The 18,486-nt window shown below is 40.2% G+C and overlaps 1 protein-coding gene across 4 annotated transcripts in view; it reads left to right on the forward strand.

Moving 5' to 3' along the window:
• Window positions 1-18,083, forward strand: part of TADA2A (transcriptional adaptor 2A) — a 51,956-nt gene extending 33,873 nt beyond the window's left edge. For 2 of the 4 annotated variants that reach the window (XM_040455140.1, XM_040455139.1), the window contains 8 exons: window positions 733-796; window positions 3,341-3,384; window positions 6,950-7,060; window positions 9,442-9,513; window positions 12,828-12,960; window positions 13,521-13,564; window positions 15,628-15,701; window positions 17,215-18,083. In XM_040455140.1, coding sequence (XP_040311074.1) covers window positions 733-796; window positions 3,341-3,384; window positions 6,950-7,060; window positions 9,442-9,513; window positions 12,828-12,960; window positions 13,521-13,564; window positions 15,628-15,701; window positions 17,215-17,400 — 728 coding nt within the window. In that variant the 3' untranslated portion in view covers window positions 17,401-18,083. The remainder of the gene's footprint in view (window positions 1-732; window positions 797-3,340; window positions 3,385-6,949; window positions 7,061-9,441; window positions 9,514-12,827; window positions 12,961-13,520; window positions 13,565-15,627; window positions 15,702-17,214) is intronic. The other 2 variants (XM_040455141.1, XM_040455142.1) reach the window with 2 other exon arrangements.
• The last annotated feature ends 403 nt before the right edge of the window (window positions 18,084-18,486 follow it).

Consider the following 18,486-nt stretch of genomic DNA (forward strand, 5'->3'; position numbering starts at 1 on the left):
AGAACCCTGAAGAACTCTGAAGATGGAAAAATTGGCTGGGGAAAGAAAGAGAACCAGAACTATTATATTGAGGAAACCTTTTGCTCTCTGTTTTCTCCTAATTCCCCATGCCCTTAACATGAGACTAAAGCCAGGAAAGGATTGGAACATGGGTGGCAAAGCAGGCCATGGCTTTGGGGTTGTTAGGCTATTTAGTGGAACTTTTTAGTACTGAATGCAAAACCATCCCGTAAATAGTTGTTGCTCCCCAACTCAAAACTGCTACTCCGGGAAAATGTCTCTCCTATACGATATTTACATCAGTCTTGTTTTGACATTGTCTACTGAACTTGTACCTGTGAGGTCATAACTCCAGTCAGTATTCATTTTTATGGCTATTCTAATAGATGCAATGTCTAGCTTGTGTGTCACCAAAGTTCAGACTCCTATTATATTAAAGCTAGTAATATACCTGACAAGGCATGGCCAAAAGAGGTATTCAGTAAAAAGTACAAGTTGTTATCTGTAGGATATGCCATATAAGATGTGTACACAGGAAAAAAAGAACTTCACTGTAATTTACTGATAAAGAAATTCAGTATCCTAGGACATTTTTGTTTCCAAGAGACAAATTGCCTAGACCAGTGTGTGTGGAATAGTAAGCAATATGACATTCAAAGTTTAGGACAGTTTGGGTAAAAGACTTATTTTTGTCTTGGCTTTATATCTATGTGTATGTCTGTTTGTTTATAGCTCTGAAGATGGCTGTAGTAGATATCTATCATTCCAGGTTAAAGGAGAGACAAAGGCGAAAAAAGTAAGTACAGAAAACCATCCTGCCTTCTTTCAGGTATGCAGTATTGAATACCACATATAGCCCATAAGAACATTCTACTTGTGACTCATCTTGTCACCTTGAGGAAGACAATGATATTCCTTGATCCTTAATTTTTCCATCTGTCAAATGGAGGTAATAACACTTGTCCTTTTTTTGCTTTTTTGCCTCCACCTTCCTTACCTTTTCTTGATGTTATGATGGTCATTGAGTAATATGGGTACACTGTTTTTTTGTTTGTTTTGTGGTGTTTTTTTTTTTTTTTTTTTTTTTGAGAGACAGAGCAAGTAGGGGAGGGGCAGAAAGAAGGAAAGGGAGAGAAACCCAAGCAGGATCCACACTGTCAGCATGAAGCCTAATGTGGGGCTCAAACCCATGAACCGTGAGATCATGACCTGAGCCGAAACCAAGAGTCAGACACTTAACCGACTGAGCCACCCAGGCACCCCTAATATGGGTACACTATTTTTTTTTAAAGATTTTTTTTTCAACGTTTATTTATTTTTGGGACAGAGAGAGACAGAGCATGAACGGGGGAGGGGCAGAGAGAGAGGGAGACACAGAATCGGAAACAGGCTCCAGGCTCTGAGCCATCAGCCCAGAGCCCGACGCGGGGCTCGAACTCACGGACCGCGAGATCGTGACCTGGCTGAAGTCGGACGCTTAACCGACTGCGCCACCCAGGCGCCCCTATGGGGTACACTATTTTAAAGAAAACAGGAACAGTTAAATTCAAGTTGTTATCAAATTGTTATGCTTCTTTTAATGCTCTCATTTTTTTTAATGTTTATTTATTTATTTTGAGAGAGAGTGCAAACAGGGTATTGGGGCAGAAAGAGAGAGAGAGAGAGAGAGAGAGAGAGAGAGAGAGAGAAAATGAATCCTAAGCACTCCATGCTGTTAATATAGAGCCCAGTACGGGGCTTGATATCACAAACCATGAGATCATGGCCTGAGCTGAAATGAAGAGTCAGACACTTACCCAACAGAGCCACCCAAGTGCTCCTTTAATGCTCCATTCTAATGGCTCATTTTTTTGAGAAGTCTTACTCAGGAGGATTTCAAAAAATTCTGAACAATTTTCAGACACTCAAGTTCTTCCTTCTCTTTGCAGCAGAACAAAAAGCATACATTCAGATTGAGAAATTAATGGATCCCAGACAATTTTAGCAGTTAGATTACAGAGACTTTTAACAATTCAGAGAAGGGTATGCAGAGGGTATGAGTGTGAATGCGTGTTGTCATGATGTTACAGAGTAGAAACACAGTGACATCATAACAACAAAAACAGGAATAGGACTTGGGGGGCACTCTTGAGGGACCAAGATGTGACCTAAAGTAAAGCTTATTCTCTGTGTGTTCTGAGAAGTGCTGAAGAAAATTATCCAGTTGTTGTGAGAAGCTTCATTACTAGTGATAAATACTCGTGATAGGGCGCCTGGGTGGCTCAGTCGGTTGGGCGGCCGACTACAGCTCAGGTCATGATCTCCCGGTCTGTGAGTTTGAGCCCCGCATCGGCCTCTGCTGACAGCTTAGAGCCTGGAGCCTGCTTCCTATTCTGTGTCTCCCTCTCTCTCTGCCCCTTCCCTGCTTGCTCTCTGTCTCTCTCTCTCAAAAATAGTAAACATTAAAAAAATAAATAAATACATGTGATATAAAATGAAAGGTTCCAGACACATGGTTTACTTAAATTCTGTTTTGCTTAAAACACATAATTCAAGCTCAACAGTATTGTAGAACTCAGTGGTTGAGGTTGCTGTTTGATCTTATGTTTTATGGAGACACTTCCATTAAACATGCATGATACTTATGTCAAATAGGTTTAAAGCATTATGTGAATGTACACATGTACGGTTATAAATGTTGAATGTATAATCATGGTGCCATTTTATGGTTTAGCTATTTCCCTTAAATGGCTATTCTCAGTTATCAATTCCCTAAATTGAATAGTTTAATTCTTATCACATGGACACAGATTCCCTTCTGTTTCATGCCAAGTTACAGATGTGTTTTTCAGTATTTTTGAGTGTTCATTCATTCATCCAGCAAATAGTTATTGAGAGTCTACCATGTCCAAGGAAAGGAAAAATATATGATGGTTGAAAGCCTAAAATTGTGTTAGCAGACTCACTGCCCTTCAGAAACTTGTGAGGAGTAACGTCTTTGAACCGCAATATTCCACCCCATAGTGTTTCTTTTTTTTTTTTTTTTTTAATTTTTTTTTCAACGTTTATTTATTTTTGGGACAGAGAGAGACAGAGCATGAACGGGGGAGGGGCAGAGAGAGAGGGAGACACAGAATCGGAAACAGGCTCCAGGCTCTGAGCCATCAGCCCAGAGCCCGACGTGGGGCTCGAACTCACGGACCGCGAGATCGTGACCTGGCTGAAGTCGGACGCTTAACCGACTGCGCCACCCAGGCACCCCCACCCCATAGTGTTTCATATGCCTAGTAAAAGCTGCATGTGGAAGAAGTATTAAATGTGAAACTAATTATAATAAACATTATTGTGGTTTTCATCCTAGAATTATAAGAGACCATGGATTAATCAACCTTAGAAAGTTTCAGTGTAAGTATTAGCTGCTTTCTTTATTTTAAAATTTCTTCCAACATTATTGAACAGTTTTGAACAAATCATTTATGGCAGTAGTTCTTAATTCAACTTGCATATTAGCATCAATCGGGAGCCTTTGTTTTTTTTTTTTTTTTAAGCAATCTTCACACTTAGCATGGGGCTTAATACGTGACCCCAGGATCAAGAGTCACATGACCTACTGACTGAGCCAGCCAGGCGCCCCAGCATATCATGTAAGAAGCTTTAAAAAATTTTCATGCCTGGGTATCAACTCAGACTATTAATTCAGAATCTCAGGATTAGTGCTAGAACATCTTTATTTTTAAAATGTCTTTAAGGCAGTTCTGTTACATAGTGAGAGTTAAGAATCATTAATATCTGATCAACATTTATATGATAATTCCTTTTTTTTAAGTAGTATAGTAATTACAGCATGAATATTAATGGGTCATTTTCTGGAACTGGATAGGAACTATATGTTAAACACAACCATGATCATCAGGTTGTTAAACATTTTTATGGAAAAAGTCAACCCGTATTGTGCATGGTAGTGGACACAGAAGACATTTAGCTCTGTATGATGGTGAGAGTGAAACTATAATGATTTTTAAGTGAATGTTCACTTTGATGTTACTGGTTTTTTTTTGTTTTTTGTTTTTTGTTTTTTTTTTTTTAACGGTGATGAAACCATTTCTTTTTTTTTTATTTTTTTTTTTTATTTTTTTTTCAACGTTTATTTATTTTTGGGACAGAGAGAGACAGAGCATGAACGGGGGAGGGGCAGAGAGAGAGGGAGACACAGAATCGGAAACAGGCTCCAGGCGCTGAGCCATCAGCCCAGAGCCCGACGCGGGGCTCAAACTCACGGACCGCGAGATCGTGACCTGGCTGAAGTCGGACGCTTAACCGACTGCGCCACCCAGGCGCCCCTGATGTTACTGTTTTAAATATTGAAGTTACCTAGGCTGAGCAGAAAGAGTCCCTGTACTTTTTCTTCTTCTATACTGCAGTTTGTTCAGCAAATAAGAATTATGATCTCATAATTACAACATTTTTATAGAAATGTTTATAATACTCATATGTCACAGTATTCTTTTTTGTAAAAGTACCTGATGATTATTGTGCTTTGTATCCTAGTTGATAGGGCTTGACACTCTGTGCCATTATAGGGTGCAGGTCAGCCAGTCATGGGTTAAATGTTTTTGTGATCATAATGTGACATTTTTTTTCACTTTCTGTTACACTTTTTCAAGTGATTGTGGTGTTTTGAGGATGTCACTCTTAATAGTTAAATAATAGGTTTATCTTTTATTATTAGATATTTAGTTTTTTAAATCATCATACATAATTCTCTGATGCATTTGTGAATAAAGCTTTATATATATTTAGAATTTTTTTTTCAATGTTTATTTATTTTTGGGGGGACAGAGAGAGACAGAGCATGAACGGGGGAGGGGCAGAGAGAGAGAGAGACACAGAGTCGGAAACAGGCTCCAGGCGCTGAGCCATCAGCCCAGAGCCCGACGCGGGGCTCGAACTCACGGACCGCGAGATTGTGACCTGGCTGAAGTCAGACGCTTAACCGACTGCGCCACCCAGGCGCCCCTATTTAGAATTTTTTAATGTTTATTTATTTTGAGAGAGAGAGTGAGCGAGGGAGGGTCAGGGAGAGAAAGAGAGAGACAGAGAGAAAATCCCAAACAGGCTCCCTGCTGTCAGCGCGGAGCCCAGTGCAGGGCTCGAGCTCACAAACCGTGAGATCATGATCTGAGCCAAAATCATGAGTCGGAAGTTTAGGGGCACCTGGGTGTCTCCGTCGGTTGGGTGTCTGACTTCGGCCCAGGTCATGATCTCATTGTCCGTGAGTTCGATCCCCGTGTTGGGCTCTGTGCTGACAGCTCGGAGCCCGGAGCCTGCTTCGGATTCTGTGTCTCCCTCTCTCTCTGTGCCCCTCCCCCGCTCGTGCTCTGTCTCTCTCTCTGTCAAAAATAAATAAACATTAAAAAAAAATTTTTTTTAAGAGTCGGAAGTTTAATCGACAGAGCCACTCACGTGTCCCATAGAATTTTTTAAGGTGGATTCCCAGAAGTGGAGTTAATAGGTCAAAGAATATGATCATTAAAAATGCTTGACATGTGCTGCCAGATTGCTTTCCAAAAAATGGTTGTATCAATTTATATTCCTTGTCTGTTTAACCTCATTGAGAACTGTGGGTTTGCAAAAATAACTCACAATCAGATTTCCATTGCCCTTTTTATAGACAATAATTGGTCATATTCTTGTAGCTACAGTAGTGGGTTCCTGTGTCTGAATGCCTGGGTTTTCAATAGCAGGTCAATAGGATTTTGACCTTTACTCATAGTAGAACTTGACTCATGTAAATTCTGTTCTCAGCTGGTAAACACAGGTCAGTTTAGCTTGATTATTCTTTTAACTGTACGTGTAGAGCTGAGAGGAGGCTCTGTTGCTTCTGAGAAAAAAGCAGCATGTGCAATGTGATTTCAGAGTTTTCAACTACCATTATAGTGAGTGTATGTGACCTTCATATCATAGGCAGAGGGTTTTTCCATCAAATTTAAAATTTTTACTCCAAATTTTTCTGTACTATCCCTGCAGGGTTTTTTTTTTTTGCTTTTGGTTTTGGGAGTTTTTTGGTAGTGAAAATAATCTGTGGCTGCCCATCAAATCAGCACCTGGAATTTGTGGATAAGAGTGTCTCCTACAAGGGAAGAGATGGAGCTGAAAAGAGACTCAATTTCAATAACGATCTTAACTGAAAGCCTGTATCTATAGTGGAAAAGTACGCAGAATTAGTTTAGTTACTGATCAGCTCATCTAATCAGTAGTTACTAATTCATCTAATCACCTGGTTTTGGTGTAGTTTTTCTGATAGAAATGACCAAGTAGCAGTTCCTGGCACTTCCAACCTACCACTTAATTGTTCGTAGGTTTTACTCCCCATCCTCTTTGCTGATACTTCTTTTTATTAGAAATTTGGTCATTAGTGATCCTCAGAGTTAACTACCTGAGGATCAGGAACCTGTATACACAGGATGCTATGACCATTTACTTAGATGATAATTATCAAAATATAACTTCATTAGAAAGAGAGCACACATTTTTTCTAGGCTAACCTACCTCTTCTACATGCACTTCCCTTGTTTTCCTGTGGTAGTTCATACCAAAATTCTGCCCAGCATTGTTCCTAAGAATGCATGATCTGCCTTTAATTGTCTTTTCCATTACTGCCAGCAGTCCCTGCCCCTGTACAGATTAACAGACTGAGGTGCGGAGGTCAGCTGGGTGCTCAGTAATGCAGATGACCTTCAATTCTCCAGTGATAACAGCATCCCTGTGTGATAGTCACTGTGATGCTGTTATCATTATGATTAATGTTTTGCATTCTTGGCTTTCCTGTTTGCTTCCTGTCATGGGTAAATTAGTCATGTGAGGTTAGGCATAGTATCCTTCCATTTGACTTCTAGTAAAAGAAACACAGACTCTAACTTAGAGATTTTTATATTCTCTATGGCATGGTTGTGTTTTATTTTCTCTGTAGTAATGGAACGGCGGTATCCCAAGGAAGTCCAAGACCTTTATGAAACAATGAGGCGATTTGCAAGGATAGTGGGGCCAGTGGAACATGACAAGTTCATTGAAAGCCATGCACGTAGGTGCTTTTTAAACTTTGTGCAAGTATTTGTGTGTTTGTGTATGTGTGTGTTTATATAAATAGAGATAATGGTATGTTTTAGGTGAAGTTCTATTAATAAATAATAAATAAATGAATATTTTTATCTTTTCTTCCCCTGTATTACCTTGAAATGACTTGGGGGTGGGACAAAAGAGGTTAAAAGCCTGGAAGCTTTCTTTTTTCCCCAGATAAAAAGTAGTTTTATAGTTTATCCCCTGACTTTTTATTATGGGAGTTTTCAAATATATATAAAAGTAGGTCTGACAGTGTAATGAACCCCCATGTATCCATCACTCAGCTTCAGCAATTAACACATCCAGTTTCATTTCTATCACCCCCTCTTCTCCTGTGCTCAACTGGATTATTTTGAAGCAAATCCAAGACATCGTATCATTTTATTCATAAATACATTAGCATTAAAAGTAGTTCTTAAAATGGGGACAAGATTTGGATGACTCATGGAGATAGTACTTCTATCATTCTCTTTCTCTTTTTTTTTTTAAATGTGTTTATTTTTAATGTTTATTTGGTCTTGAGAGAGAGAGAGAGAGAGAGAGAGAGAGAGAGAGACAGAGCATGAACGGGGGAGGGTCAGAGAGAGAGGGAGACACACAACCCGAAGTAGGCTCCAGGCTCTGAGCTGTCAGCACAGAGCCCAGTGCGGGGCTCGAACCCGTAAGCTATAAGATCATGACCTGAGCTGAAGTCTGATGCTTAACCGACTGAGCCACCCAGGTACCCCTCCCCTCCCCCTTTCTTTCTCTTTTTTAATTAAAAACAGTGTTTTTTTTATTTCCTTAAGTAATCTCTGTGCCCAACATGGGGCTCGAACTCACAGCCCTGAGCTCAAGAGTCTCATGCACTACCGACTGAGCCAACCCAGTACTTCCATCATTCTCTTGCCTATCTTTCTGAGAGACCTTTGCCCAGTTACTATTTGATTTTTCACTATAAAAAAATTGAAGTTGTTAAGGCAGTAAGGCCTACACTTTAAAATATTCTGGACTGGGGTGCCTGGGTGGCGCAGTCGGTTAAGCGTCCGACTTCAGCCAGGTCACGATCTCGCGGTCCGTGAGTTCGAGCCCCGCGTCGGGCTCTGGGCTGATGGCTCAGAGCCTGGAGCCTGTTTCCGATTCTGTGTCTCCCTCTCTCTCTGCCCCTCCCCCGTTCATGCTCTGTCTGTCTCTGTCCCAAAAATAAATAAACGTTGAAAAAAAAATTTTTTTAAATAATCTGGACTGGGCAGCTTAGTCTGTATGTTTCATTGTGAGATTTATGTATTTGACCCTCAAATTTAGGGAAAATGCTTTACCAAGACTCTTATCCTGTTCTCATCGTGCAGTTATTTGTTGCATGGCATTATACGCATTTATCTGGGCCTGGTTGGTTGTCCTCATCAAACACCCTGTTTGGTTGGCATTCTTTGTGTGGTTTGCACTAGGTGACTGATCCTTTACTTCCTGTCCCAGTTTGTGCCATCCCTGGTTCATGTGTCACTCCAAAGAACTACACCCCATGAATTGTCTGGGCTCTTCCTTCATCCTCTGTTTCAAAGCACCCAAATTTGAATGTTCTATCACATAATAACGCAAGCAATACAACCTGATCTGTTCACTCAGAGGAAGCAGAAATCTTTGGTTTATGGAAAACAATGCTCTTTTGTTCCTATAGGAGAAAAGCTGTAAAGAAGCTATCTGGGACTTGAGCACAGAGCTTTTGTCCTTTGCTTATAAAAGGGCCACATCAAGTAATAGCAGAGATAGCTTTTATAAAAGAATTTGGTTATTTGGATAGATAAATAGAGGATAAACAGAGCAAGGAAACTTAGTTGTTTAAAAAAATTAATTCGTTACTTCTGTAGCTAATGAATTCAGCCAGTTCATTGTACCACCTTCTGGGAGACGTTTCCAGCTGCTTTCTCCAGCTGGAGATGGTAGCCAAAAGATAGCTAGAGTAGGTTTTTCTGAGCTCTTGGGTAACATTTTTTTTTTTTTAAGTTTATTTATTTTGAGGGAGAGAGAGTGTGAGTAGGGGAGGGGAGAGAGAGGGAGAGGGAATCCCAAGCAGGCTCCACACTGTCAGCACAGAGCCTGATGTGGAGCTCAGACTCATGAACCATGAGATCATGACCTGAGCTGAAATCAAGAGTTGGATGCTTAACCAACTGAGCCACCCAGGCACCCCTCTTGGGTAAAATTTCTAATGAAATGTCATCATTATATAGGATTTCCCAAATGTAATTGCCCAGTCTTTTATATAAGACAGAATTACTGAAAATACTCAAAAGCAGAAGTATTCCTCTTAATGTTGATTTTGGCTTTCCAATTTTTCTCCTTCATTCTTTTTGGGATAAACAGTGGAATTTGAACTCCGAAGGGAGATCAAGAGGCTCCAGGAATACAGAACAGCAGGCATTACCAATTTTTGTAGTAAGTATGCTTAAGTTACACATTATATCAGTGGGCAAGTGTCTTCTTAGAATTTTTTTTTTTTTTTTTTTGAGAAAAAGAGAGGGAAAGAAAAAGAATGTGAGTGGGGGAGGGGCAGAGAGAGAGGGAGAGTAAGAGAGAATGCCAAGCAGGCTCCATGTCCACTGCAGAGCCCAATGCAGGGCTCTATCTTACAACCATGAGATCATGACCTGAGCTGAAGTCGAGTCAGATGCTCAGCCGGCTAACCCACCCAGGTTTCCCTGCAAGTGTCTTCTAAACACATAAAGGAAGTCTCTGAGGCTTTGTGGATTTTTTTTTTTTTTTTTTGGCTTTGTGAATTTTTTTAAAACAAGTTTTCCTTTTTTGAAATGAGTTTTTGATCTTTCCAGTAAAGTTTCATGTGTATAATCCTTATAAATACCCTTATATGGTTATCTCAGGTAAAATAAAAGTGACAACACAAAAGAGAGGTGCTGTTTTAGATGTGGGAATCTAGCAGATTCCATAGCATGGCCTCTAAGAAAAGGATTTTATATTCTGAATTTTAGCCTCAACCTTTTAAAATTTTGTGAATGCATGGTCTGATCATTTGTATTAACCAAGCTTCAAATGGTTCTACATGCTTGCATCCCAGTTCTTTGAGGTAGTAATAATACTTATATTAATAGCAGCCAGCATCTTTCACCATGCACCAGGCCCTACACTATGATTCTTATAACAGACTTATGAGATCGGCACTGTTATTTCCATGTAATGAAGAAACAGATTTAAAGTGGTTAAAGATGGGAATGCAAGCTGGTGCAGCCACTCTGGAAAACAGTATGGAAGTTCCTCAAAAAACTAAAAATAGAACTACCCTACAACCCAGCAATTTGCACTACTAGGCATTTATCCACGGGATACAGGTGTACTGTTTTGAAGGGACACATGCACCCCCATGTTTATAGCAGCACTATCAACAACAGCCAAAGTATGGAAAGAGCCCAAATGTCCATTGATGGATGAATGGATAAAGAAGATGTGGTATATATATATATGTGTGTGTGTGTGTATATATATATATATGTATATATGTATATATATACACACACACACACACACACACACACACACACATATATATACAATGGAGTATTACTCGGCAATAAAAAAGAATGAAATCTTGCCATTTGCAACTACGTGGATGGAACTGGAGGGTATTATGCTAAGTGAAATTAGAGAAAGACAAAAATCATATGACTTCACTCATATGAGGACTTTAAGAAACAAAACAGATGAACATAAGGGAAGGGAAAAAAATAATATAAAAACGGGAGGGGGACAAAACAGAAGAGACTCATAAATATGGAGAACAAACAGGGTTACTGGAGGGGTTGTGGGAGGGGGGATGGTCTAAATGGGTAAGGGGCACAAAGGAATCTACTCCTGAAATCATTGTTGCACTGTATGCTAACTAATTTGGATGTAAATTTTAAAAAATAAAAAATAATAAAATAATAAAGTGGTTAAAGAGGTAGTAGACCCAGGTCATAAGGGAAGGCAGTGGATTACAGTAGTTAAGAGCTTGAGGTCTAGACTTGGGCCAGTTGGGTTTGGATTCTGGCTCTCTTGTTTACCAGATTTGTAACTGTTTAGATTTCAGTTTTCCAAGTCTCTTAGAGCTAATAAGGTTAAATTAAAATAATGCATAAACACATAGCACAGTACCTGGCTCAAATGCTCAATAAATGGCAGTTTCTGTTGTTTTATTGGAAAGATCTTTTTTTTTTTATTTTTTTTAATGTTTTATTTATTTTTGAGACAGAGAGAGACAGAGCATGAACGGGGGAGGGGCAGAGAGAGAGGGAGACACAGAATCGGAAGCAGGCTCCAGGCTCTGAGCCATCAGCCCAGAGCCCGACGCGGGGCTCGAACTCACGGACCGCGAGATCATGACCTGAGCTGAAGTCGGACGCTTAACCAACTGAGCCACCCAGGCGCCCCATATTGGAAAGATCTTTAACATTCCCTCCTTCCTGTTGGTTGAAAGCTACTGCCCACTTCCTATAAGAAGTAGCCTTATTGGGTGTAAATTCAGCCTCGTGTAATGGTTCTTTATTTTTAACAACAGAAACCATTTCAAAATGGAATTTTATGTAGAGCCTAGTCTATAAATAAGATGAAAGTGAAACTATTTTGAATTCCGGTGATACAGGTCATGTATGGAACCCAGGACCACCAGTACGTGGTGGTGCCTTTGCTCTTTACAGTAACCCCTGAAATATTTTCATGATATCCTGGGCTTTATGGAATATGGTTTGGAACTTTGGAATCTGTACAGCTTTGTTAACGTGTAGAAAACACCACAAAGATTTTGTTTGACAAGATGTACATAAGAGACACTGATACCAGATTTTGATTACCCAATATTGATTGCCTCTGGGAAAGAAGGGAAAGAAATAGTGCTAGTCAATGAGGACTTATTTTTATTTGTAATTTTAATTGGTTTTTAAAGCAGAGTATGCTCATAGCCCTTGTGTAACTTCGGAAAACATAGAAAAAATACAACAGGATGCAAATATGATAGTATTTTAAGTTACTCTTTGGAAGTGGGATATATGAGTGACTCTTACTTTCTTTGTACTTCTCTGTTTTGCAGGTTTTTGCCCCCATATTTCTCTTTCTTTTTTTCTTTAAGATTTTATTTTTAAGTAATCTCTACACCTGACATGGGGCTGGAACTTACAGCCCCAAGATCAAGAGTTGCGTGTTCCACCGAGTGAGCCAGCCAGGTGCCCCTGCCCCCAAACTTCTATTTCTTTCCTTTCCTTTTCTTTTTCTTCTCCTTTCTTTTCTCTTCTCTTTTCTTTTCTTCTCTTTTTTCTTTCCTTTCCTTTTCTTTTCCTTTTTTTAATGTTTATTTATTGATTTTGAGAGAGACTGAGTGTGAGTGGAGAAGGGACATAGAGACGCAGAATCCAAAGCAGGCTCAAGACTCTGAGCTGTCAGCACAGAGCCCAATGTGGGACTCAAACCTATAAACCAAAAGATCATGACCTGAGCTGAAGTCAGACACTTAACCAATTGAGCCACCCAGGCACCCCCCTGTCCACAGATTTCTTAAAGCTAGAAAAAAAGAATAAAAATGTTAATCATTTCTTGTCAAAAAAGGGATTTCAAACTAAGAGAAATCACGTTGCCCTTAGAACAATAATTGTGGAAGCAGTTTTGCAAAGGAAACCAAAAAAAAGCAAACTGCTTGCTGGTCAGTTTGGAAGCCCTTCAGTTAGTTCTGCATTGTCATTGCAATTATGTGTCATCTACACCTTCAGGTGCCAGAACCTATGATCACCTCAAGAAGACACGAGAGGAGGAGCGCCTTAAACGCACCATGCTCTCCGAAGTTCTCCAGTACATCCAGGACAGTAGTGCTTGCCAGCAGTGGCTCCGCCGGCAAGCTGACATGTGAGTAATTAGTCCAGGAAGAAGGAGCATCTTCTTGGATGCTTTGGCTTTTACTTGTAGTTTCAGACATTTCCGTGGGTACCCCACCCACATGGCAGAAGAGTAATAATTGGGTAGCTAGAAAAACTCAGAAAACTTTAGCAGTCTGTCTCAGAACTGTGGTACTGACTGTTTTGAGGAACATAGCTGCCCCCCCCACTTTGCTACTTTGATCTTATTTTTAAAAATTAGAAAATTCCTCCACCCATGCCTCCTCTCTCCCCCATATCTACTGGAATGATTTCCATTGGTGAATCATGTCCTTGTCCTTTCCCTGTGATTGGTCTCCATTATGTTCCAGACTAAGAGGTCTTCTTAACAAATCCAAGTAATTTCTTATACCCCACGGAACAGATTTCCCTTCCTGTTTAGTATAGTAGGATATCCTGTAAAACAGTGAAGTCTGTCTCATTACATCCCTTTAAAGTAACCAACCTAATAAATGGCACCCAGTCCACATGGGCTTTTGGAAATTGCCGTCTTTGGCGTGACATTAGTTAAATTCCTCTTCTTTGTTCTAGTGATTCTGGCCTGAGCCCTTCTATTCCGATGGCTTCGAATTCAGGTAATTATTTTCCAGGCTGGAGCAAGACTTGATGGTGAAGTTTTCATTCTAGGGATTCACCCAGTAGTCCCTTCCCCCTTTCTGTGAGCAGTGCGCTTAGGCAGAGGAATGGTAAGTGTTATCCCAGTTTGTAAACATTAGCAAGTTTCAGTCTCTTCAGGGTTTGAGTACAGAGACAAGGGAAGAAAGAGCTCCAGAGAGGTGTTTTCTTTATTTTACCAATGCTCATGAGCAGTTCATTTGCTGCAGTTGTACCTACCACAGCTTTTGAGATTTGTCCCACAGTGGGTAAATTAAAGGCTTTGTATCCTGAGCAGAAATTCAAGGATTTCTTAATAATTTGGAGACTTGAGGTATTTGTTTGTTATCTTTACCTCTTTGGGTGTGTCCTCTATTTTGGGGTTAGTTGACAGAGCAAGATTAAGCCATATGATAATCTGGTAATCCTTTGTTCTTGGTCATCAGTGAATGGTAATTTGGAGTGGAATAAGTTCTAGAGTTCTGATCCAAAATTGTGGTGTTTGTTTGCCAGTTCTGTTGGTGGTTATTCTCACCCCTGCTCCATATGCTGTATTTGCCACTTTCCCTTATTAAAGCACACAGACCATGCTACTGTGGAGCCTGAGCTGGTCAGAAAGATGATGCACCTGCACTTTTACCACACTTGAAACAGTAGACATTTGATCCCATTTAAAGTCTCTCAGGTTCAGGGTCTAGACCAGGCTCAGAGAAGGCTACTTTAGGAATACTTTTTAAAAAATTTATTCCTTTGTTTCAGGTGATTATTTCTTAATACGTAGAAAAGAGAGCCTTTTAGAGAGTAGTCAGGACAGCTGAATCCAACTTTTTTTTACAAATTTCATACTTCTAATCCTGCCCCCTGAATCTACATACAGAAATACAAACAGCAATAATGTGACACGATAATAATTAATAATTTGGCATTTGTGTTTTCTGAACTATTTATTCTGTACTGATTTATTCTTTGTTGCTTCCAAGGCTGGTGTTAGCCTTTCTCACCCCCTGTGTTTAGGTTGAGGAGACTCCTTGCTCCTCTTCATGTTCACAGTTGGTCCTAAGGCAGTGCAAAGTAGAAAGTCTGGATCATTAATTACAACCTAGCCTCTGGTAACTTTGTTGAGGTACTAAATGATTTTAGTCTCCCTCTTTTAGTGTTTAGGGTGAGTCTAGACCTGTTGGTTATGGAGAACCCCTTATCCCATTGTTGATCCTATAGAGAAGCCTGTTTTCTAGCAGAGCAGCCTATAACAGTCCCTCCTCTCTCCCCCCACCTCTTAAAAGTCAACACCAATAAAACTTTTCTTTTGCCTAACCCAGCCCATCTATCTCCCCACTAATCCCAAATATACATTCAAAACAAAACCAAAAACTTTTGTCCTTCAAACTTCCCATCCTGAGCAGTGACCTCATACTTGGGTTTCTTTCCCCGTGTGTGAGTTCACCTCAGCTTCTAGTTTGCCATATAATGGCTCATTGTTCCTCTGTGTGTATCTTTCAGGTAAACAGGACTACTTTGGAAGGAACAGATATTCCCTCACATAATAAATAAGAAGGGCCTTTTGCTGGCCTAACAGTCTGCCTTTGATCTGAAGGCAAATGGTACTTGGTTAATTACCATGTTTGCCTTGTACTCCTGGCAGAGTAGTGAGGATTAGGAAATGTCTCTCCTGCAGAGTTGTTATTTCCATTCATCAGCTGTCAAGTGAGGCAGCATATGACCTTTTTTAACCGGATAACATCTGGGCTTTAGATTTTAGAATCTCCTACTGGGTTAGGAAGAATAGTCATATTTGATGTTTAGGTATATGTAATTGTGTATTTTAGCAGAGCAAAGGGCATGTGAATTACCATTTATATTTTCAGGTGAACGTTGGGGTGCCTGCGTTGCACACCAGACTGAGGCTGGAGGTGATGGGGAGAGATTTCTTACAGCTGGACATAGTGATCTTGTACCTAAGTGGCCTGGCTGTAGTGGACTTTGCTACTTTACACTTGAGGAATTGGCACTCCTATAAAATATATACCTTTTTCTGTGTCTGTAGGTAGACGAAGTGCACCACCCTTGAACCTCACTGGCCTCCCTGGCACAGAGAAGCTGAATGAAAAAGAAAAGGAGGTAACAAAAAGAAGGGAGCTAAAGGAAAGAGAGTAGAGTTGATTATTCATTGAATTGTCATTAAAACACATTATAGGATCCAACCCGTTTGGCTCTGCTCATGTGACATACATGTATAGCTGTAGTCTGTCCTGCAATTTAAAGAGCTGAAGAGCTAACCTCAGCAAGTTTCAGAGAATTCCTTTCCTTAGCACCCTGCTACCATTCGAAGACCATATGATGTATAAATCTAATCAAGGCAACCATCATTTATTGAGCATTACCATGTACCAAATACTTTACTAAGTGCTTCATGTGAATGAAATTAATTTTTTATAAATCTAAAATAACTCCTATATGAAAATGTTTATTTCCTATTAGAATGGTCACTTAGATAAGTCCTACACTTATTCAAATAATATAACCTTACTTAAAAGATGTTTGGAATTGTCTCCATAGCATGTATATAAGCTGTAAAGAAAGGGCTGCATCATCATATATAATCACATACAAATTTTGATTAAAAATGCCATGTCCTACTTTTGTTTTCCACTATAATCATCAGACTCGTCTTCATATTACTTTTGGTTGTTTTAAAAATTTAAATCCAGCCTCAAGAGTCCTCTAGTATTTTCAAAAAAAATGTGCACAGTGCTGAAGTCTATTCCAAAAGAGGGGTTCCTCTTTTGCTCCTCATGTGCTCCTCTTCCAGTTCCCAAGATCAGTCTCCCCATCTGCCACTCCAGACAAGTGAGGAAGAGTCATGGAGTAGGTAGGGGCTGTTAGTCTTTTAATTTATCCCCCAGGAACAGTAAAGATTAGTTTGGGAGTAGACAGAAGTATATGTTATATTTAAGTATTGCTGAAGAAGGTCACAGGCTATTCTAAGTCAAGTATTGAATGGCCTGGGGTTTCAAGCAGTTTTTATCCTTATCCACAAATGGTGACCTCACACTGCTCATCGTCATGAGATGCTGTGGCAGGTGAACTGGAATGGAGCCAGCTTTCTAGATTTTCAGCAGCTGAAATAGCCTCTTCGCAAGGTCTCTGTATTTCCTCCTCCTCCAAAGTAGGAAATGTAATCACAAAAGCAGGGACCAACTACTTTATGCTGATACTAAAAATAATGTGATTCACACTTGGGAATCCAAGTATCTGCACCCCCGCCCCTACTGTGCCTTGTGGCTCTTCCTTGACTGGCTGTGTTGGAATGTGCTGGGCCAAGAGTTGTGTGGACCCAGGCTGCTCCTCTGGACACAAACTTGGGACTCCTTGACAAACCCAGGTGAGCCAGCTGACAGGTACTAAAGGCTCTCCCAGCATCATACTCTGGTTTTCTCTTCCTGAGTGTCTGTCGTTAGGGAGTATTCTCTCCAAGGAAGAGACTAAATGGAATGTGGTCCAGCCACCCAGCAGCTCCTATAAATAGTTGGAGGTTGATGTCACTTTTTAAATTTTATTTTGGCTATACCTACTGGATTAAATTACGAGAATGACAGATGTTAATGTTTATTAAATTTGCCGTGTCTTGCAGCTCTGTCAGATGGTGAGGTTGGTCCCAGGAGCCTATTTAGAATACAAATCTGCTCTATTGAACGAATGTAACAAGCAAGGAGGCTTGAGACTGGCACAGGCAAGAGCACTCATCAAGATAGATGTGAACAAAACGCGGAAAATCTATGATTTCCTCATCCGAGAAGGATACATCACTAAAGCCTGAGGCTCTGAGGGCTTGCGATCAGAAATCACAAGTTTGGAATGTGTGGGCCAAAGGACAGTACGGGCATTCTGGAGAGTTTCATTTCTGAGCTGAATTCTCATTGTAAAAAGAGGGGAAGGACAAAGGAAACCTTAAGTTGTATTAATACCTACTTTTTTCTCTGCCCTGCTTTAAAACACTCCTGTTGTTGGTATTGTGCTGCAGAGTTATGTGCTAGATAAGCTATTATTAAATGTGAGTGGGCATTTATTCCTAACACCTCTTGTAGCTAAAACAAGAACCATAGTACCTCACATCAGAGTGTTGGTAGAAATAGAAATGAACCAGTCTTTAGTCCCAGGAGTCCAGCTCAGATCTTTGTACTTGGGAGGCTGGTTTTCTGATTATCTGTTTCACCTTCAAACATTACAGAAAGATTTAAAATAAAGAGAAAGGTTATGGAGCATGAGAAAGCTTTCTCTTCTGAAGATTTCTTAGGCTGACAACTTCTGTTTATGAGCAAAGGGAAGGAAAATTTCCCCGTGATGGTCTTGTCCCAAACTACATCTTTCCCTTTAATGTCTGGCTTTGTACATTGCTGTCTGACTGTCTAATCTGCAGTAGACTTTTGAGGAGGTGGCACCGGATGTTAAAATGTCTCTGTTATTTTTAGAATTAATGGATTAAAATGTTTTGCTACTTAATTTGTGGGTGTGTCAAATATTCTGGTAACTAAAGCACACTTAGGGTGTTGAATGCCTGCCTCATCACGCTGCACTGTCTCTGCTAACATGTGTGTCCCGGAGTCACCCTGGTCTTACCGTGGGTTTCCCAGGATACCAGGCCCTTGAGGATGGAGATGACACAACTAACCTCAGCTTTGCTTGGATTGAGACCTGAGCCCTGATTTCTCAATGGTGACAGGCTCGCCTGCAATAAAAGCTACACTTAAAAGTAAAGCAGTTTCATATATGAGACTCACTAGATATGAGGGTGAGTAGCCCCACCATATCTGAAACGATCCTCAAACCTTCCTACAAAATAAGCCAAACACAGAGTCATGGTTATTCCATTTCTGCTAGAAACAAAGCTGTATATAGAAAGAAT

This window comes from Herpailurus yagouaroundi, unplaced genomic scaffold (genome assembly GCF_014898765.1).
Source record: "Herpailurus yagouaroundi ecotype Mexico unplaced genomic scaffold, PumYag 215, whole genome shotgun sequence".
In the NCBI taxonomy this organism is placed as follows: domain Eukaryota; kingdom Metazoa; phylum Chordata; class Mammalia; order Carnivora; family Felidae; genus Herpailurus; species Herpailurus yagouaroundi.